Here is a 23,586-nt window from a genome sequence, read left to right on the forward strand (position 1 = left end):
AATTCATATTTGCGCCGATTTCAAATCTACAAATAAATTTTTTCTGACACCTGTAATTTTTGAAATTATTACTAATTATTAAAAAAACAAATATTTACATAAAAAAAAAAAATCTGGATAAAAGTGAAATTCAACATCAGCGGACAAAATTATAGGTGAAACTAGACCCAGAATATTTCTGAATATCAGTATATAATACAATCCTATAGGATTATAATTCTGAACATTTTAATTGTAGCATTTATTTAAACATCAAGAATTTCAAAGAAATGATTACTATGATGTTTAATGAAATGATGCACTTTGATACTATTTCAACAAAGTTATGTGTCAAATTTAAGTAAAAATAACTTAAGAACTGTGATTTATATATGTCTAAAACGTTAGGAAATGGTCTATTTATGAAAATGCCTAATTGATAACTTTTGAGCAAGTAATTTAGAAGTTACAATTATTATAATAATTGGATGGGATGAATAGTAAAGTAGATCTAATCTACATCTTGCTCCCAGACTATACATTATTATACTATACTATATACTATGTATTAGTGTTAATAATATCCAAAATACTTGTTTAAAAGTTGTCATTGTTCAGTGATTTAGAATCATATAAGCTATAAAATGTGTGTGGCCATTTAAAAAATTAAGTTTTACATTAATAAGGAACAAGGGATAGACCTATAAAATATTTAATAACCAATGAATCGAAAAATGAAAATACAAACCAAGAAAAAGTTCTTAAAATTATTATTATTTTAGAGAAAATTTGTGGTTAACAGTAAATCAATCACTTTGTATATATAAGTTGATTCTTTTAATGCTAGCTACACAATTTTTCTTGAAATAATAACTTTTGTGTGAATTTCTTTTTGGCTTTTGTTAATTACATATGTATTTCTATTTATCTGTTATAAAATATTTTTTATTTTTTTATATTTATCCCTTATAGGGGTGTGATATTAATTTTTTAAATAGAAACATATATATATAATCAGCTTATAAAATAGAATATGACAGATCGATAACAATTTTTGGATCAGTATTTTAAAAGTTATAACACATTATTATCCATTGACAATAGAAAAAGTGAGGCCTATAAATGTCTAATGATAAAAATAATGGCTCCTATTCTTCAATTCCATGCTTTACTTTAAATTGTAAATAACTTTTGAAATACTAGTTTAAAAAATGTTATCGACTAGACATTTCCTTAATTACACAATTTTCTATTTTATAAGCTAGTTAAATATGTGTGTTTCTATTAAAAATTAATAAATTTACATCCCTTATAAGACATAAGGGATGAACATAAAAAAATATTTTATAATAGATAAATTCACGAAAAAATTATTATTTTAAGAGAAATGGAGTGACTAGTGTTATAAGAATTATTATGTATATACATCATATATGAACTATGTTCAATGTCTGGAACATCATAATGAAATTAGTTCATTTCACGACGTGGACCATAAGCTGCACCATGAATAATATTGAATATGAGACAGACATATGGCGACAGAAAAACATCAGGAAGTATTGAGGCGGTGTATTGGAACATTCGAACAAGTAGAGATAAAAAATATTTGCGGTGGATCTGGAAGACGGTATTATAATTCGTGGACCGTGGTGCTACATTGTTGTTGTCGGCTGCGACGGTTTTTGATAAGTTGATAAGCTATCGTAAACACTCGGCAACAACGGCGGCTCTATTTGATTCCTCTCACCCCCGTTTTCTATAGTTAAAGTTTTACTAGCGAATCGCCTAAATTAATATTATCATTACAAGATTATGCGGTTTTGGTCTGCGCTGTTTTAATATTGACCGCGCCGTTTTCAGAACGTTAAGCCGGCAATAGTTGTTATATTAGTTACAATTAATCAAGGAGGACATCCTTTTGGAGTCCTCTATATCAGAAATGACGATCGCAGCTTTTCCGCGATCACCAGCCGGTACTACTAACAATCGAATTATCTGAGACGACATCTACCCTTTATAAAAAAATTTTTACCTGTAGCATCGACTGAAATCATTTTTCAGGAAATGTGGATAGCAACATGGTATTTGGGTATTGCACTTTTCTCATCGTACCCTGCTGGTCCAGTGTACGTTGTTGGAAATGCCATAGCACAGTTGACCAGCTCTGAACGGCCAAGTAAGTTTAAAATCTTTTCTTTATACTAAATGTATTATATTATATTTACAATTCATTGAACTTTTTAAATAGTTATTTTTAAGTTTAAAATCCAGACTACCTGTTTCTTTGGTATTTTTTTACTTTCAGACTATCCTTGTTGTATATAATTTATTAGTTATTTGTCATATATATATTCAATAAAATAAAATTTGCATGATAAGGTCTTTTACTATTTGAAACTGTGTTAGCATAATTTTATATAATATTGATAATATTATTTTTTCTTAAATATTACAGTTGTTCTTGTAAGCAAACCTCAGAATTTAACTGTTGTTAATGTAACTAGTCGTTCAATTCAGTTAACATGGGAAGCACCCCAAGATGGTGCTGATACAGTAACTGGTTACAGCTTGTATTATACACATGATAATAATACATATGCAAAAAATTTACCTAATATACATCAGCACACAATAATTGATCTCAGTAAGTTATTTTTACAATTTCTGTATTTGATTGCTTACTTTTATAGAAAAATTTTGTTTACAAATTGTTTAAGTTGTCTTTATTTTTTCTTTCAAGTAAATAGTCGAGGTTTTTTTAGAGAATGAAATTTATTTTATATAATCAATATTTAACTTAGTAAATATCAACTAATAATATAAATTTATTTAGGGGTACTGAACATCCAAGTTTCTTCTTCAATCTCACTTGTCCATTCCCAATCCTAATTATTTATGTATGGCAAACTGATTTTTAGGTATTAGATTTGTTCTCCTCCCTTGTAAAAATAGTTCTGGCCAATTTAGTTATACATAAGAAAAGATAAGCAATTTAATAAAAATGATTAATTAAAATTAAGTTAAGTAGAAAAATTCTTAATAAGTCAACAGTTAAAAGTTAACAAATTACAAATTTTTAATTTGTAGTTAACTAGCTTAGTTAAGTTGACAATTCTACTTAATTTTAAGTTTAATTGATAAGTATTTGTATTTTTTTTAATTCTACCACATACGAAGTATATAGACAAAAATTTATTAAGAAATTTTAAATTTAGCTAAATCATGATTATCTAATAAATTAAAAAAAGCTAAGTTATTTTAATGGTAAATTAAACTAGTTATTTAAAGAGTTAATTAGAAAAATAGTTAATAGTTAAAACATTATTATATTAGAAACATTATTTGAAGTAGTGATGAAAAAGTTCTTCTTAAAAGTTAAAGTTCCAGTGAAAAACTCATATAGACATTTTACATGAGTTATCTATCAAAGAAAGAGAAAAAAAATGAATTTTAAGTATTAATTGGGTTTTATACTTATATAATTTAACAAATAATGATGATACATAAAATCTAATTAAATCATTTTAAGTGTTAAATCTATATAAGATTGTGTCACATATTAAATTTAAAATATATTGAACTTTAGAATTAAAGCTTTTTTATAAAAATATTATTATAATATAAAAATTATAAATGGATAAAATATTTAAGAATATTCCAATAAAGTTTCTTTTAAGTAAAAATTTTATAAAAATATGTATATCTTTTTACTTGTTAATACATTAATAATATTTATAAATATACATTTTAGAACCTTTCACTGAATACAAAATGTATATAATAGCTGTTGGTGAAAAAAGAAGAGAAGGCGAAGTTTCAGATACAATAAGCCAATTTACTGATGTTGATGGTCCGGGACCACCTATTATTATGAATGCCACATGTGTACCTGGAACAAGTGGTACTTCAATTTACTTGCAGTGGTCTCAGCCAGAACATTTCTACAAATCTGTTGATGAATATTTTATATCTATTACAAAAGAAACTAATGAGAACATTAAAATTAAAGTGTCAGCACCAAAAGATAGCTTGAATGTATGTTGAAGCTATATTAATAAATAATAAATTTTAATTATATACATTTATTAGTAAAAAAATTACATTCAATTATTAATTCATTTGAATTAATTTAAAAGTTATAATAAATTTTTAAGCAAATTGTTTCATTTTAGTATGTCGTCCAAAATTTAACAGAAAACACAAAATATGAGTTGAAAATAAATGGAGCAACAAATAGTTACCTCACAAAAAATTTAATTGAAGGTCAACCATCAGATGCTAGAACAGTTTATTTGCATAGGGACTGTGATCATAATAGTTGGAAGAATAATCCTTCAATTGAAAATACGAAGTCAATTTTAATTGGTTTATGTTGTGTTTTTGGATTACTTTTTATTATTGCAACTGTACTATTTTGGAAGTGAGTAATTATTTTATTTTGATATAAAATTTTAGTAGGTATTTTTTAAGGTACATATAAGAATATTAATTAGATTCATGACAATATTTAATCTTCTTTCTAAATTTATATAAGACAAGTTAGGAAGTCAATATTTTTGTATAATTTGTCATAGATTCTACTTAATTAAATCATACATAATCAACTTTGTTTTACTTGTATTACATTGTTTTAGTAAAAATTATTTATATTTAATATCTGGTAATAATTAACAATTTTTTATTTTTATTAATCCAATCAATTATTATTTTTATTAGTTTTGAAATATTATTTTTAAAATAAAATTTTCATTGTTATGATGAAAAAATCAGATTTTATTAATTTTAATGAAAGGGTTAGTTAAATTTTAAATTATATATTTATACATATACTAGGGTACACTAGTTCAGTTATCACTATTAGTTAGTGTTAGCTAATCTAAAATTTGAAAATAAAATAAAGAATAAAAGCATTCATGAAGTTTACTGATTTACTTCTTAATCAAATCCGTCTGGATTTTGTAGCATAATTTAATAATTATTTTAAAAAAATTTTCTCATTTAGCTTAAAATTGTATTTTTTCATTATTTTTAACAGTATTTTGTAATATGAATAATATTCATTAGCATTAAAAAAAAAAAATGTTATGAACAAATTTAAATAGAATCTATCAACTAGTAATGCTCTCAATTAAATTGCTTTTAAAAGAGTGAAGTATCAATGTATTCTTTTAAAATGTTTTTATGATCAAATGGCACTATAATTTACTAATAAGACTAATACAAAAAATCTATCACTGTGGGATGGTGGCTTAGAGAAGTGAGAGTTAAGAATTTTCATGGACAAACAAAAAAAAAAAAGCTCACACCATCACAAAACCATTACTTTCTCTTACTCTTGCTTTGTATTGAAGCTAAAACTTTTAGCATTGTTGTTCAAATGTCATTATTTTAATCTAATTAACAAGTTAAATGTTATAGGTGTTAAAAACTTTATTTTTTTTTGCTTTTTTAAGCTCAATAAGAGTCATAGTGGCTTTTTCTGTAGGAGGCTTCTTAATTATTGATTTTCTTGGATGGGTGGTTAGTCCATCGCTGGAGAGAGGGATGGCAACTTCAATTATCAAACTGGTCTCTCGCTCAGCAAATAGAGCCACCCAATCAAATTTCGTACCTTAGACAGTGTACATCAAGCGCTGTTACCGACTTAGACACACCATCCCTCTAAAAACTTTATTCAGTAAAAATAAAACTTTAAGCTTTATTTAAAATTTTTAATCTTAAAACATTACTTGAAATATTCATCTTAGAGTATTACAAATAAAAAATAATTTTTAATTAACATTAGTTTACATCAAAATAATTTCACATTAGCTAAAGTTTGTGTGAAACTTTAACATGTAACATATAAAATCACTCTTTTGTACAGTAGATGCCATAATGTGTGCAGGGTATACTTTCATGCTGCATATTATTATTTGGAGGATCCACCTTGTGTTATTAATACTTTACCAACTTTACCAAATTCTGAATGGTGGAAGCATAAAGAAGAGTCTCAGATTATAACTGTAGATGAATTTGGCAAACATGTGACAAATTTACATGTAGATGGAGATATTGGTTTTAGTAAAGAGTATGAAATTATACAAGAAGAATCTATAAACTTTGAATTTTCTACAGATGCATCACAATTACCAGAAAACAAATCGAAAAATCGATATCTTAACATAGTTCCTTGTAAGTACAATATTATATTATGTAGTATAGAATGTTATATGGTATTACTGTATAAATATTATAGTTTATAAATTTTTAGTTAATTTTTCTAACTTTTTTTAAGTTAACTAAAAAAACTATTTTTTTTTCACACAATTTAAAATTTGAGACTTAAAATTAACATTTTAAATTATTAGAAGTTTTAAAAATAAACTATAACAATTTTTTTAAATATTTATAACCTTATTCATTATAGTATTAAAAAAATAATTTTTATTATTAAAATTAATTTAGTTAACTAGTAAAATATAATGTTAACATAAAAAATCCCAGCACAGTGTAGTCGCGGCATAGTTGAGATAGGTATAGATAATATCTAACAGTAATTAAAAATACTATCATAAAAAATGTTTTGATGCAAATTAGTCGATTGTTTTTAATGTTCGGAAGAAATTGTTGGATTATTCCTAAAGCAAAATCAACTTCTATTTATTTACTTATATCCTTATTTCTAGTTTTATGGAGAAATTATAAATATTTATTCATTGCTATATATTTTGTATCCTTTATTGCAAATATGTACCAAAATTGTAAATATATATTTATCAAAAATAATGTATATATATATATATATATATTATCTTTATATACTTATCTTTCTTAATTTGATAATTCTTACCTTCTTAAGTTAATTATTATTGCAGTAATTTTTTGTTTAATTTCGGGGATTGCTTAAATATAGAGNTGTAATATTTTGCTTCATTTTTTGTTTAATTTCGGGGATTGCTTAAATATAGAGAACAAGTCGATGGTACAAGTTTTTTTTTTCAACTTATAGTATATCATTATAACTTATAGTATTTTTGATTTAATATATGTTTGAAGCTTAAAAATTTCTAAAACATTTTAAAAAGTTAACTTTTTATGCAAAAGTTGTTACTTTGAATCCTTCTTGTGAGCAGATAAATGGTTATATTTTCGAAAAAAAAATATATTTAATAAAAAAGAAATTACCAAGGTATTAACAAAAAAATTTTTTTTGTATTTCCATTTTTTAAATAATTATAGGTTTGAAGTAAAATGGGTTTAAGAAATGTCAAAATATATAAATTTTAAAAGTTATAATTTTTTTGGGGATTTTCACAATTTTACAAAGTAATCAAATTAATTGATTTAGTTATTTTTATTTAAAAAAAGTACTCTAGGTAATCTAACAATTCAATTACTAAATAGTTTAATAAAACTTAAACTAATAAATTAGTTTAAATATAATAATAAAAATATCATTAATACATCTAAAATATTCTCTAATATAAGTACATGCCACAATTTTAATTTGCTTTATTTATTAATTTATAATCTTTTTAAAATTTTATTTTAGATGACCATAGTAGAGTTAAACTAATTGTTAACAATATTCCGGGTAGCAGCCATTCTGATTATATAAATGCAAATTACATTGATGGTTTTGAAAAAGCCAATGCATATATTGGTACCCAGGGACCACTTCCATCAACAATAAATGATTTTTGGCAAATGATTTGGGAACAGCATGTTTATGTTATAATTATGATCACAAATTTAGTTGAACGAGGCAGAGTAAGCATACATGTTTTGTGTAATATTTATTAAAATTTACACAATTGATTTTTTAAAAATATGTTTACTTTAGAGAAAATGTGATTTATATTGGCCAAATGAAAGTGTAGAAACATATGGTTTTATTCAAGTAAAATTATTAAAAGAAGAAATGATGGCTATGTATACAGTTCGTACTTTTCAAATTAATCATACTCGAGTAAGTTTTATGCATATAATAATAATAAAAAAAAATCTTTTATTAAAATGAAGATTAAATCTCAGTAATAATATTTTTGTAATTAAAACTACATTTATAACATAAAATAATTACACCCAGCACAGTGGGGTGGCGGCAAAGTGGGGTCGTGGCATAGTTGGGTTCAGTATAGATGATATCTGACAGTGATTAAAATCACTATCATAAAAAACGCTTCGATGCAAATCTGTAGATAGTGTTTAATTAAAAAAAAAAAAATTTGTTAAAATAGCATATTTTTGAATATGGTAGCCATTTGCACATAGAAGATAAGTCGTCAGGACAAATTTTTTTTTTCATTTTATAGTACATAAAATAAGCTTTAATTTGATATATGTTTAAAGGACGCAGTATTTCCGGAACATTTTCAAAAATTAAGTTGAAAAAGTTAGTTTTTGTAAAAAAGTTGCTATTTTAAATCCCCCCCCCATGAGCAGGTTAAGTGTTAGATTTTCAAAAAAAATTATATCAAATGAAAGGGAAATATCTAAGGTTTCAATACAAAAAAATATTTTTTTTTTTTGTTCATTTTTGAAAAATTTATGGCAGTTTTAAGAAAAAAAAGTGAAAAAAATGACAAAATTTACCGATTTTTAAATTTGTAATTTTTTTGGATATTTCCCCCATTTCGGGGAACGAGGGAATTTTTTTCAATTTTTAAGGGTAATGTTTCCAACTAGATACAATTTGTGATCTTTTGACGTACTTTTGAAAGAAATCGGTCCAGTGAGAGCTGAGAAAAAGTGGCAACAGACATAAAAAAAAAACACATCATATAAAATTAATACCTTCTCAGCTTCGCATCGAAGCTAAAATTGATTAAAACCTATAGTTTTTATTCTGAATTAGACTTTTTTAAAACAAAGAATTTGGTTGAATTTTTTGTACAATAATAAATTTAGTCCAGTTAGGTTTTAGATCAAATTTATTTTTGGTTCTTTAAAGGCAATGATTTTACTATCCAATAACTATATGATTTTCCAAAATGAAACAAACATACTTTTTAAGTACACTAAATATTTATACATAAAATATTGAAAAATCAGTGAATAATATTTATGGTTCATTGATTTATTACTATAACAAACTTGTATGAATGGTCATTGGACTTTTGTTGATTGTATAAAGGTTTAACTACATATGGATCTGCTATCCTAGATCAAAAGTACTTCTAGATTTATGTTATATTATAATTTAAAATGATTTTTTAAATTATTTTTAGACCAAAAAGAAAAAAAATTTAGCATCTGGAAGAACTATATACCAATATCATTATACTAATTGGCCTGATCATGGTACACCAGATCATGCACTACCAATTTTAAGTTTTATTAATAAGTCATCAGGAGCTAACCCTTCTGAAGCTGGCCCAATTGTTGTCCATTGCAGGTTCGTTATAGTTAAAACATTTTAATGTTTCATTTACTAAAAAAACATATATTTGTAGCGCTGGTGTAGGGAGAACTGGCACGTACATTGTATTAGATACCATGCTAAAACAAATTAGAAGTGAAAGAGAAGTTAACATATTTGGTTTTCTTAAGCATATTAGGCAACAGAGAAATTTCCTCGTTCAAACAGAAGAACAATATATTTTTATTCATGATGCTTTATTAGAAGCAATAAATTGCATGCATGCTAGTATAAATGAAAAAACATTAGCTAGTTACCTTCAAACAGATATTCAAGATAGCAAAATAGTATCATTCACAACTGATTTTGAAAAACATTATAAAGTTTGTATTTTTAAAAGTTTTATATTCTTAATAATTAAACATGTTTATTCTATTTTTATTTGTTAGATGATAACATCTTTTGTTCCTCAAGATTATTTATTATTATCTGCCAATAAAGCTTTCAATAGAATAAAAAATAGATCTCAAGAATTTGTGCCCGTAGAATATTCTCGTGTTCATTTAACTCCTAAACCTGGTGTTGAAGGGAGTGACTATATTAATGCTTCATGGATAATAGGTAAAATATAATGGAGCAAACAACTTTTTATAATCAGACATTTTTTTATCATTAATACGATAAATTGTATTATATTGAAAAACGTTTCATTTTAGGTTTTAAACGACTAGGAGAATTCATAGTGACTCAGCATCCTCTAAAAAATACAATATTAGATTTTTGGCAAATGTTATGGGACCATAATGCACAAACAGTGGTTATTTTAACTGATATGAATGAAGACCCAGTATGTAACATTTGAGTTAGTTTTAGTTATTAGTGAGGTAGAATTGTCTTGATTCGGTTTACACACTTAAGTGTTATCACCGAAGTGTTATTATAAGGTACATTATACCTATCATTGTATAAGAGTGGACTATCAAGTCACCCCCTGTAGATGACCAAAAAAGTCCTCTCTTTCTGACGAAATTAAGTATCTCTCTGGGTCTTAGGTTTTTAATGTCTTCTTTTTCAGAAGGTTTACTCAAGTAGTTTGATCTTAGTGTGAACAAGGCTTTACATTCGTACATCATGTGAAAATACTTTTCCTCTTCTATTCCACACTTCCTGCACATTGGTGATTCCGATACTCCATTGTGTAAAAATATTTAAATAAGTGAACATGTTCTGTTAGTAGACCCGTCAAATTGCTTATTTGATGTCTAGTCATGTTATTAAGATCACCCAGCATTAGAACAGTGGTCTTGATAAACGTTTTAGNTTGAAAAACGTTTCATTTTAGGTTTTAAACGACTAGGAGAATTCATAGTGACTCAGCATCCTCTAAAAAATACAATATTAGATTTTTGGCAAATGTTATGGGACCATAATGCACAAACAGTGGTTATTTTAACTGATATGAATGAAGACCCAGTATGTAACATTTGAGTTAGTTTTAGTTATTAGTGAGGTAGAATTGTCTTGATTCGGTTTACACACTTAAGTGTTATCACCGAAGTGTTATTATAAGGTACATTATACCTATCATTGTATAAGAGTGGACTATCAAGTCACCCCCTGTAGATGACCAAAAAAGTCCTCTCTTTCTGACGAAATTAAGTATCTCTCTGGGTCTTAGGTTTTTAATGTCTTCTTTTTCAGAAGGTTTACTCAAGTAGTTTGATCTTAGTGTGAACAAGGCTTTACATTCGTACATCATGTGAAAATACTTTTCCTCTTCTATTCCACACTTCCTGCACATTGGTGATTCCGATACTCCATTGTGTAAAAATATTTAAATAAGTGAACATGTTCTGTTAGTAGACCCGTAAAATTGCTTATTTGATGTCTAGTCATGTTATTAAGATCACCCAGCATTAGAACAGTGGTCTTGATAAACGTTTTAAATTGTCTAGGTACTACCAAATATTTCCAAATTTTTCTGTGTTGTTCTCTGCACCAATTCTGGGGTAGCACTTTGAGCGATTGTTCAGTGAGTTTTACCACTGGTTCTGGTCCAACATAGGTGTTCTATGCTCCTTTCCTAGCTAGAAAGTCAGCTTTTTCATTTCCAGTGACATTGTTGTGTCCTGGTATCCATGCTTGTGTAACTTTATTGTACTTCGATAGTGATTCTAAAGTTTCCCTTATTCATGGATAAGCTTTGAATTCACCTGGTCATTACAGAGTGCTTTCAGAGCTGCTTGACTATCACTTAAGATAGTTATTTGCCTTTTCTTGTATACCAGCAGGTTCTGAGCCCCTTTCAGTATCGCCACACCTCTGTTTTTCAAACAGAGGGTGTTGTGCCCATTGACATGCTGACATTTATTCGAGGTTTTAGACCCCAAATGCCAGCACCTACCTTTCCTGATTTTTTGGATCTATCTGTATATATTACAAATCATTCCTTTCTTAGTCAGGTGGTTAATATTCTATTCTCTACGTGTAGTGATTTCCACTTTGTGGGGAATATTATTCTTAAGAATTGGTTTGATATAGTCCAAGGGGTATCCATAAAGCCTGGGTCTATCTCTTTTATTTTTTTACCGTATTCTGCTTTGTCGCTCTCCAAAGTCCAAGTACCTAAGTTGTGGAATCTTAGTGCTATAGCTTTGGCGTGAGCTTTAATCTCTAGATGCATAGGAGGTAATCCGATTAGTGCTTTTAATGCAACCTTTGGTGTAGTTTTTAATGCACCAGTGATGGCTATAGCAGCCATTCTCTATATGCGACAAAGTTCTTTCCTAGCTGTAAAGAGTGCTGTTCTGGTCCACCAGACCAGGGTACCATACAGTATTATAGGTTTAATCACTGAAGTGTACACTGTACAGCCAATACATAACTCTTGGTTTAAGACCCCATGTCTTTCCCAAGGCTCTACTGCAAGTCCACAATGTGGTCATTGCTTTTTTGATTCTTGATTCAACATGTGATTTCCATTTTAGATTACTATCTAAGATAATACCTAAATATTTTACTTCCAATTTTAAGCTAATTTCTTGTCCATTTAGAGTAAGAATGTCAAGACTATCTAGTCCTATTCTCCTTCTAGTGAACATAACAACCTCTGCTTTATTTGGATTAACAGATAGACCATATTTACTGCACCATATATGTATGTGTTTAGTCTCTGTTGTGCTAAGCCTCTAATAATGTCTGGGAATTTATCCACCAATGCTATAACTAAGTCATTCGCATAGGGTTGTGTATAACAGTATTTGTTGAACTCTTTAATAAGCGAGTCCAATACTAGACACCATAGCAAGGGAGATAGGACCCCGCCTTATGGGCATCCCTGTTTAACACTCTTGATTAGTCTGGTTTCATTGAGCTTTCCCGTAATAGAGCATTCCTTAAGCATGGTTTCTATCTACTTAGTAATAAGTGGTTCTATTCCATGCTGTTGTGCAAATTCACACATAGCATCAAAGGGAGTATTGTCGAAAGCAGCTTCGATGTCCAGGAAAATACCAACTGCATACATTTTATTCTCCACAGCTTTCTCTATCTTAGTGGCTAGGCAGTGTAGAGCTGTATCAGTAGATTTACCCTTTTGATACGCATATTGATTTTCATGTAAAGGGTTCTCCTTTAGAGGCCTTTCCTTGATGTATTTATCGATAAGTTTCTTCATAGACTTAAGAAGAAATGAAGTGAGACATATTGGTCTGTAATATTTTGCTTCATAATAGTTAGTTCGGTTAGGTTTGGGTATAAACACCAACCTGATCTTTTGCCAGCTTTCTGGTTGATAACCATAGGCAAGGCATGCTTTAAATATTTTACAGGGATGGGGATGATTAGCTCTGACTCTTCTTGCAGAAGTGCAGGGAAAATTTCGTCACAGCCTGCAGCTTTAATATTGACAAAAGCTTTCACTGCTCATCTTATTCCACTTGGAGTTATCACTTTCCTGGTTAGTTTCCAATCAGCGCAGGTCACTCGTTTGTCCTGTGTATCATTTGACTGTTCTCTGTTGTTAATGTCAGAGCCAGAAAAATGTGTGTTCATCAAATGTGATAATGTTTCATTATCATTATTGATGAACATGTTGTCTGGTAGTAGTGTTGCCTCGACAGTTTTGTTTGGTCCATTCCATAGTGATCGCGGAAGTCTAGTTGCTATAGTGAGTTGTTGTATTTCCCTACAGAACTTCTTCCAGCTTTCTCTTTTAGACTTTTTCAATGCAGATTTGTAGTTCCTTTGGGTGTCTTAACATTTGAGTTGATAGTACTTATTTTAGAAGTTTTTCAAAATCAATTAATTACACTAACTATAATAAATCTAAAATTTTTCTTTGATTATAAAATGGTGATGACTTCAAATGGAAATGATGCTTCTAATTTTAAATCAAATTTAGAATTGTTAAATTAATTTAATTGTATTTTATTGTACATTAAAAAATATACATATATTTCCAAAATGACTCATCCTTATTTTTAATATATTATATTGAATAAAATATTTGTAAAATGTGATGTCAATGCTATTCTTCTTCTGATGCCTGGAGTTCATTTGTTATTTGATATTTCCAAGGTAGCTAAATTCTTGGACCTGTATTAGTGTATTGTTCATTTGTATATTAAGGTTTAGATTTAAGTGCATTCTACTTATAAGCATTATTTTGGTTTTCATGGAATTTATTTTAACTTTAAATTTATCAAGTGCATTTAATGTTTTACTTAAATTGTAAAAAAATTTTTTAACGAAATATAAAAAATAAACCTATACTAAATAATTAGTAAATAAATTATATTCTATCCCATTTGTTCACAAAATATATTTTATATTCATTATTTTGATAATGATCAAGTAGTTAATAATAGTATAATAAAAAGTTCTTAAAATATGTTTATAAACTTTAAGTTGTCTGTTTTTTAGTAATTTCAAAAGAATTTAAAACTTACCCCAAATTCTAAATTGAAGTTTAAATCATATAATATTTAAAAATTATTTGTTATTATTAATAAACAAAGAATAAAGCCAGTATAATTAATGTGTATTTTGTTACAAGACTAAATGTTAGATATTTAGTGAGACTAATATCAGGGTTGTTGAAAACCTGAAATTGTTAAAGTTTTTTTAAGATTTTTGAACAAAATCAAGGAATTTTTTACTATTTCAAGACATTTTTCCTATTTCTTAGATTTTTAACGTTAAGTTAACTCTTGATTATATTTAATTAAGTCTTGTAATAAAATATTTTAATATAAATCAATTTTTGTTTAAAACAATTTTTTTTAGTTAAATAGAACTTTAAATTTAATTATATTTTTTAGTTAACCCATCAACGCCGAGAATTATTTTTTTTCAAACTTTCTATTTTTTTTACTAAAAACAGATTAATATACAACACAAACATAAAAAAAAATTATTTTTAAATTTTTTGAAAATACGATTTCTGAGATATTGAGTGTCACCATATGGGTACACTCGGCTTTTACCTATTAAATTATTATTCTAAGAACGCGCGATAAAAATAGCAATACGAATGTCACCATATGGGGACGCCAGGCGTTGATGGGTTAATTTTAAGTATGTTTCTTACAGTTTGGTTATAAATGATAAAATTTGACATTGAAAAATTTATCTATCATAAAATTAAAATACTATTAAATAATTTTAGTTGATTATGTAGTAAAATATAATAAAATATTTTAATAATAATAATACCAACATTTTTTTGATTAAAATTTAGGAGTCATTAGTAACATTCTGGCCAGTTGATTCCAATACTACATTAGATAGTGATAATTTTAAAGTGAAAAGTGTTCAAGAAGATAAAATTGGAAATGAATATGAAACAAGAGATCTTGTAATTCAGTCTATTCAAGATGATTTCATGCTACCAGTTCGATTAATTCATAGCAAATATTCCATCAGAGAATTATCTTCTTTGATTAAATTATTAGAAATTGTACAGATGTGGCATTTGGAGTATCAGAATGGTCCAATTGTTGTTGTCGACAAGTGAGTTTAAAATAATATTCTACAACATTTATTCACTATGTAATAAAGTGTTAATAACTTAGTATGATACTAAGTTAAGTAACAAGAATGTATATGGGGTGATCGGTTTATCACATAACACTCGATTACTATCAAAATAAATAAAATATTGTTTTCTAGATTTGGTAAATTTTGACATTTTTTAAACTGTTTTTACTTAAAACTAATATATCTTTTTGAAAAATAAATAAAACAAATCAAGTATTTTTAATAGATACCTTAGGTATTTTCTTTTTATTTAATATATTTTTTTTGGAATTCTGACTTTTTACCTGTCCACTAAAGGGATTCAAAATCAGGACTTTTGCAAGAAAAGTTAACTTTTGAAAATATTCTGGAGATCCTGACATTATATATATGTTTTACATTAAAACTTATGTAATGTCTTTTTTTAAATAAAACTTTTAAAAAAAAACTTTGTTTTCAGGATTTGTCTTAGTGCTATAAATGGCTATTATATTTAAAAACTTGCTATTTTTGTGTTAAAATTCTTGATTTTCTATTTTTAACTTTTTTATGTCATAATACAACAAATTTAGCATGAATATTTGATTATACTAGTTTAATTTTAAAATTAATTAATTAGAAAATGGTTGGTTGGATTTATGAACATCACTATAAACATTTTTTCTATTTATAAAGATATTATATTAATCTTTCTTGAAAAATCACCAAAAGTTAGTACTTTATTCTATTTGATGAAATTATTTTTATAAGAATGAAAGTCAAGTGTATATAAATCATATAAATAAATTTTTAGGTAATAATTAAAAGTATTATAATTAAATTTAATAATAAATTTAATTCAAGATAATTTTCCAATCAACCTAGAAATAAAAATTACTTTCATATAAACTACATATTGTATAATTAAATTTTTAAAAATGCTTATTTAGGTATGGTGGGACAGAGTCTGCCATATTTTGTTGTTTGACAACTATTGGGAAACAATTACAACATGAAAATTTAGCTGATGTTACATTGTATGCTAAGCTTTACCATAATCAACGACCTGGGATATGGAAAAACATTGTAAGTATAATATGATCATAGTTTTTTGACTTATAATCAGTAATATTTCCACGTGTGATATTTTTTTTAATTTTCTAATAAAAATTTTATATATTAATTTAAAGGGATATAAGTCGACAATTGGTTAAAGGTTTATAGATAATTTTTTTATTTTATAAGCTAGTCAAACATGTATGTCACTATTTACATAATAAAGTTGATACTCTTATAAGCTATAAGGAATGAATTAAAAAAGTAATTAATAACTGATAAATCAAGAAAAACATGAAACTAAAAAATATCAAAAACAATTTTTTTAACATAATTATTATTTTAAGAGAATTTGAGTGGTTATAATAAAATAAAAAAAATAACTTATGTACTCTTAGACTATGTTAAAGTCAAATTTCTATTAATTGTTTTTAATATTAAAAATATAAAAATTTCATTTTTAAAGTTATTCTTACAAAAAATTGAATGGATCAATAATAATTTTAAGACAAGTACTTATTATATTACAAGCATTTTTATATATGTAACAGATTATAGTTTTGGTGAAGCATGTATTGTAAATATACACCAGTATGAGTTGTGTCTACCTGTGTTACATACCTGAGCTCAATTTGGACATAAAAATATAACTCAATCTGATCTAAATATTTTTTTCAGAAGCCTAATCCAACCCAACCTGACTCGAATATTAATATATAAAATGTTAGATCCAATTAAGATCTATAAAAATTTTAAAAATGAATCAAAGCCAATCCGATTTGATTTATTCAAAAATCAATATAATTGTAATAAAAAGGTTTTAATCTTTATTTATAAGTTACATTTTCAAAGAAAATAATTGTTTTTTTGATATTTTTTATAATTCACACAAACATACATGATTTAATATAAATGTTTGATTGACCTTATCCAGTCCAAAACTTGAAATTAAATATTACGGCTCAATCTTAGCAGCCTAGTCTAAAATGTGTAATCAATATTACAGCCTGATCAGGTGAATAGCAGTATGGATAGGATTGGGCTAGCCAGTCCTAATTGATCTCTGCTACATATCAATTCTATGTATTAAAATGCTTGTAACTCATTTAATACCTGTCACAAAATTGTTATCAATCCATTAAATTTTTAGAAAGAAAAACTTCTAAAAAATAGCTATTTTGAAATTTCATTTTATTTTAAAATATAGGATTAACAAATTTTTATAATATAATATATAGATCGGTGGTGACCAAACTTTTTTTGGTCACAATCTACAAAAAATATACTTCACCTTTGAGGATCGACTTCCGTAGAAATTTTTTTATTATTGAATAACTATAATTATTAAGAAACATACTTGCATAAAATTAGTATTATTAACTAATTACTAATTAGTAATTTAAATACTAATAAAAATAATACTGTAGTAAATAATAATTTTTAAAATCTAATTAACATATTATTTTGTTGACCTGGGCATTGATGAAATGTGACATTGCATTTGACCAATTGATCATAATCTGGCAAATAGTTGCTAAGTGCTAATCGAAGACACTGCTCCAATGGTCATCAGAGAGTGTAGCTTGGTATTCTGTTTTTATCATTTTCATGTGAGAAAATGCTGTTTCGCACAAATATGTAGATCCAAAATAAGTATGTAACTGCATTATGCAAACACGGATATTTTTCTTCACTCAGTAAATTTCAAAAATTGGTTTCAGATCTTCAAACTTTGAGGAATATATCTGATTTAATTTTTATAGTTTTAGATTCAAATATTATAGAATCCATGTTAAACAAATTGCTTATTTGTGTAGACATATTTTCAATGTTGGTTTTTTCGGAGAATGAAAAAGACATAAATGTAATAATCGGGTCTAATTTTTGAATATCTTTAAATCGTCTTTCAGATTCATTTTATACTGTTTCAATCTCAGAGCATTATATTTCCACTCCCACTGTACACTTCTGCTTTTCAACAAATTTTTTTAAGTTTAGAAAATTATTCAAATTATTTGCTTTTAATTGTTGTGACTTGAGTAATATCAATTTTGATTTAAAACCATTTATAGAATTCAATAACTCAATTATTGTCCCACCTTTTCCTTGAAGTTCAACATTTAAAGTATTTAAATGAGTCTTTATATCTGTTAAAAAACCTAAGTTTTGAAGCCATGTATTGTTTGTTAAACATAATTATTGCCTCTGAAAAACTCTATTATTTCAGGAAGTAAACACTGAAACCTTTCTAGAAATTTACCACAGCTCAACATCTCACATCTGTAAGCAGTAATAAATCACAACACTGAGAATTGTTTTCTTCTAATTGTAATTTAAAAAGTCGTTTTTGCAAGCTTCATGAACGTAAAGAATTGACTATTTTAAAAGCAATGTCCAGTATACTGCTCATATTTAATATTTTTCCACACAATAAAACAATATAAAATTTGGAAAATTATTATCATTCTTACACAAAGCAATAAAACCATTATTTTTACCTATCATAGCTATAGCTCCATCAGTCATAATACAAACTAATTTATACAAAGGTAAATTTGATTTACTAACAAAATTAATGAAAGCTTGATAAATATCCTCTCCTTGTGTCATACTTTTCATAGGTATTCTAGTTAATAATTTTGCTTTTGAAATCTTTATCAAATTTTTAATGTGTAGTTCTAAAATATTTTTCTAGATTAACTTTTTTTGATGTGGATATTGTTATTCGACATATCAAACATATGCACTTGTCTTTCTGCATTGTAAAAAAAAAATCTATTCTTGATGAAAACGATACGTTTTTTTTTTCTTATGTGCACTCATACTATTAATTTTAAAGAACTTAAATACGCTATTATAAATTTAATACAACAGACACCGAATGACTACAGTGAAATGAACGTGTGTGAACGATAAACATTTGACATATGAAACGAGAATAAAAGATAAAAATTGTACAGATAAAACTTATCAACAATTTTTTCATTACAACCTCGATTAATTTTCATGCGCGTGGCCCTAAAAATAAATTTTAGCATGATTAACTTTAAAATTATCCGCGATGGACCGTTTGGCCCTTCTTAATATAGATAATATATTTAAGTAGTATAAATGTATAAATATTATATTTAAAATTTTATACTTTAAATTATGTAGTGTTAATTAAAAACATCAATTCCTAGAAGTAATTTTTTTACCTCTTTTAAAATTTTATTAATTTGTAACATGTAAAATTGATTCTATCTTGTTGTTCTGGAAGAGGTATATAGCTTAAATGCCTTAGAATATTGGGTTCTTCAACAATTCCATTAATAAATTTGTAAAAGAATATTAGATCATTTACTAATCATCTGATTCTAAGATATGGTAAATTTGTATTTTGTATGTTATTATTTGTGCAAGTACGTAGCCAGAAAATTATTATCATCCACCTAATGTAGTGGTGTGTAGAAAATAGGATGATGAATCAAAAAACGGATAATTAAATTAAAAAAGCATCATTAAACTAAAAATAGAGGATCCTTTTAAAGAAAATTACATTTTAGGATTTTTCAAATTTTAAAGGATGAAAAAAATGATATAACTACACATTATTGCAGTTTTGTAAATCAAACAATTATTTCTTTTACAAATATTTTTTATTGTTTCTAAAATAACATGGAATAATGTTTTATGCTTTTTCTTGTCCTTGTGAAATTTCATTAATGTCATCAGCATGATAATTGATTAGGGTTTCATTTAGTTGATTATGTATTATGTTGTTAATATCTATCTTAATGATTTGTATATAATTTCTTAAATCTTTAATAAAAAATTTGAATGAAGGCAATTATTTAACCAGTCCCCTTAGCACTTTTTTAAAAAAAAATTGAAGTTTCCTTATTTGTAGTTTGTTGAATACATTTCAGTTCTGTTGCATTAAGTCATTACAATTTATATGAAAAGTATATAAATAATTCACAAAATGACACTGTTTCTGATTTATTAATTATTATGGTATCTATAATAATCACAACTAATAATACTTGTCATGATAATTTAGAAAAAAAAATCTGTTGGATTCACAAATTTTAATCGAAAAATTATTTAATAAAAGTTAAGCATAAATTCATAAATAAAACTGAGTAATTGAGCAAAAACACTAGGTTTCTGTATAGAATCTATCTGAAGGTTTTTTATTAGAATAAAACCATAGATTTATTATTATTAAAAACATATAAAAAATATAATTTTAACATAGTCTATAAGAAACCAAAGTTGTAGCGAAATCATAATTCCAAAGTAATAAGAGTTGTTTATATATATATATATTTACCCTTTGGTGTCAGAAATAGTTACACAACACTATAATTGCTAAACATCTATTTCCAAAAACATCTAATATTATTATTAAAGACTGGATTTTTAACTAAATGTATATACTTCAATAACCTAACTAGAATAATTTTGGTTAAAAATTATGTTTTGAAAAGTGTAGAATCTGGTTATAATTATTTTTATATATTTCATTAAATTGTATGTTTATGTGTAATTACGTACTAATTGCACTTTTGACAATATTAAAGACATTTTTTTAAATTTTGTGTTAAGTTACAAATTTAAAATAAAAAAAAAAAATGTATTAAAACCTTTTTTTCAGAAATTTTTAATGGGTATATTTTAATCAAATTATTAAAACATCCTATATTCATCATATTTTTCTTATCAAAAACTTTTATTGGCAGAATTTTAATATAATTGGGTTTGGGTTTTATTCATTTTTACATTATTATTAATTAATTATAAGTAATAGGCCAACTATGTATGAAAAATTGAACTGTTTTTTAATTAATTAATTTTTATTTTATATTTTAAGATGTTTAATTTTTATTTTCTTATTTTTTTATATATTTTATTACATATAAATATTTTCCAATATTTTTTGCATAAAAATATGGGTTTTAATTTATTATTGTCTTTTTAGGAAAACTATCTATTGCTGTACCGTGCTTTAGAACTTATGTCTGGTGGTAGTTGTTTCTCAGTATTGCCACCAAGTGCAATTACAAATATAAATAATGTAACCAATAATAGCCATAATTCACTAAGCCTTTCAAATGGAAATGCTCTCTCGCCTAATAAACAGAATGGGATTTTAATTTCACAATAATAACTAAAATATGTTGTCACAACTAAAAAATAACAATTTATAACAAAAAATTGGTAATTTAATTATTTATTATGCCATCTGTAAATTTACCTCGCATAAAATTGTGCAATTTTTTTACTGTAAATTTTACTTGGACATTTTTGTGATCCTTACAAAAATATTTTATTTCAATTTTTTAACTATTTTATAAAGCAATAATTGTTTGTCTGCTTTTTCAACATTTATAATTTTTAGACAATAGTTCAAATTTTTTAACAATAAATTTAATTATTTATTACTCATTAGTGTAGAAAATTTAATACTTAGATTTGACTTTTTATAAAAAAATTTTCTTTAATTATTTGCTCAATGCTCATATTCTGTTGCTAATCTTAATTGATTATTTTTTTGAATATAAGTTTCCTATTTTGCTATAAAGTCTATCAATCTATAAACAACACATAAGTTATATTTTGTTTAACTACATGAGGTAAGAAAATATTACTAAAATAAAATCATAGTTAATATTATTTTAAAAATTATTTTTTAAATCTTAAAATGTTCTTTGAATTTAAGGGAAATATGATGCATTGTCTATGTTAACTTTTTATCTAACATAATTGTATTTAAATTTCCAATCTAGATCTAATAATTTACATATTAATTTGAAAAATAATTTTATTGAACAAACTTAAATGTTTTAGGTAATAATAGAATTGACTATATTAATGTTGATGATGAATTTGAATAGAACTTTAGTTTTCATGGTATAAAATAAAATAGGTAAAATTTAATTTTCCTAAAATAACAGTTCTTAAAAGAAATTAATTGATGTTATTTAAAATTAAAGTACAACAATTTCAATAATTTAATTTATCTGTGCATTAATATTTATTTATAAATACCTGGTTACACTTTGTTTTAAAATAGTATTTTAACTGTTTTTTAAAATAAATCAATAAATTCTGTTATTTTTTTTCATTTATTTAGCAATTAAATTATTTCGAAAATTTCTATGATAACTCATTATTAGTTAAACTAATTAATTATTTACAGAAAAATTAAACTTAATTTGTTTGATAAAAATCAAAATTTTACTGAATTATTATTAATTAAATCATGATATAACTGCCATAACAAATTTAATTTATGGATTATATATTTAGAGATATTTATATATCCATGCAAGTTTATGTTGCTGTAGCATCAGTTATTAATAGTATACCATAGTTATTATTATTTGTTATAATAACTTATATTTTTTAATTAAAGGTAATAAATTTTGTGTACAACTTAGTCATTATAGAATTGATAGACTTTAAGTAAAATTAATAAATATTTAATAACAACTTTATTAAAAATAATGGTTATATCATTACTTCATAATAAACCAACATTTTTATCTCTAATTTTCAAATTCATTATGATGACAACATATTTTAATTTTATTTATTTATGAAATTAAAAACATATATATATATAAAATATGTACATTTTATTTATTCCGTATATTTTTATATTATTCTCACTCCGATGTAAATGAACTTTTTTAAAACAACTATTATAATACATTTTACTTCATTTCCTAGAATAATGTGCAATTATTCTAAACATGATATAATTATAATTTCATTTTTTTTTTTTTATATTTTCCATCACAGATAAATTATTATAAACTAGTTGACAAAAAATATTGTTTAAAATGTGGTTCCTAATGGTTTAAAAATTAATCCATATAAAGTGCCATGAATCAAAATTTTGTATTTACCATAATTAAGATACAAATTCTACATTTGGATTATTTTATAGTTAAAAATATACTCTAAAAATTACTGTAAAGTTTGATTTAATTTAGTTAATAATAAACATCACGAGTTATTTCGTAAGAGGATAATTTTTGAGTATTTCTTGTGCCAATAATTAAACTGTTCATGGTAAATTGTAAGTTACCAATATTTCTGACCAATTTTTATTTTATAAATAGTGGTATTGATTGAAACTTTATTAACAATTGATTGGTAATTACACTTTTTTTTACATATTTAAAATTTAGATAGTATTAAGTATTTTCATGTATAAA

The 23,586-nt window shown here is 25.3% G+C and overlaps 1 protein-coding gene across 6 annotated transcripts; it reads left to right on the plus strand.

Annotated features, from left to right (window-relative positions):
• Window positions 1-1,728: 1,728 nt before the first annotated feature.
• Window positions 1,729-21,798, plus strand: LOC126899197 (tyrosine-protein phosphatase 99A-like). Of its 6 annotated transcripts, none has more exons than XM_050673787.1 (14): window positions 1,729-2,158; window positions 2,438-2,626; window positions 3,734-4,017; window positions 4,155-4,402; window positions 5,852-6,156; window positions 7,517-7,734; window positions 7,808-7,933; window positions 9,195-9,361; window positions 9,420-9,708; window positions 9,775-9,946; window positions 10,042-10,172; window positions 15,066-15,337; window positions 16,273-16,408; window positions 21,342-21,798. In XM_050673787.1, the coding sequence occupies exons 1-14, from the start codon at window positions 2,047-2,049 to the stop codon at window positions 21,525-21,527; spliced, it is 2,835 nt and encodes a 944-aa protein (XP_050529744.1). In that variant the 5' UTR covers window positions 1,729-2,046; the 3' UTR covers window positions 21,528-21,798. The 6 variants fall into 6 exon arrangements, with proteins under 6 accessions (XP_050529744.1, XP_050529741.1, XP_050529742.1 ...); XM_050673784.1 differs by having other exon boundaries at window positions 5,849-6,156; window positions 21,342-21,795; XM_050673785.1 differs by lacking the exon at window positions 10,042-10,172 and adding an exon at window positions 10,668-10,798 and having other exon boundaries at window positions 5,849-6,156; window positions 21,342-21,795.
• Window positions 21,799-23,586: the final 1,788 nt, after the last annotated feature.

Source organism: Daktulosphaira vitifoliae, unplaced genomic scaffold (assembly GCF_025091365.1).
Source record: "Daktulosphaira vitifoliae isolate Bord-2020 unplaced genomic scaffold, ASM2509136v1 Scaffold_2, whole genome shotgun sequence".
Taxonomy (NCBI): domain Eukaryota; kingdom Metazoa; phylum Arthropoda; class Insecta; order Hemiptera; family Phylloxeridae; genus Daktulosphaira; species Daktulosphaira vitifoliae.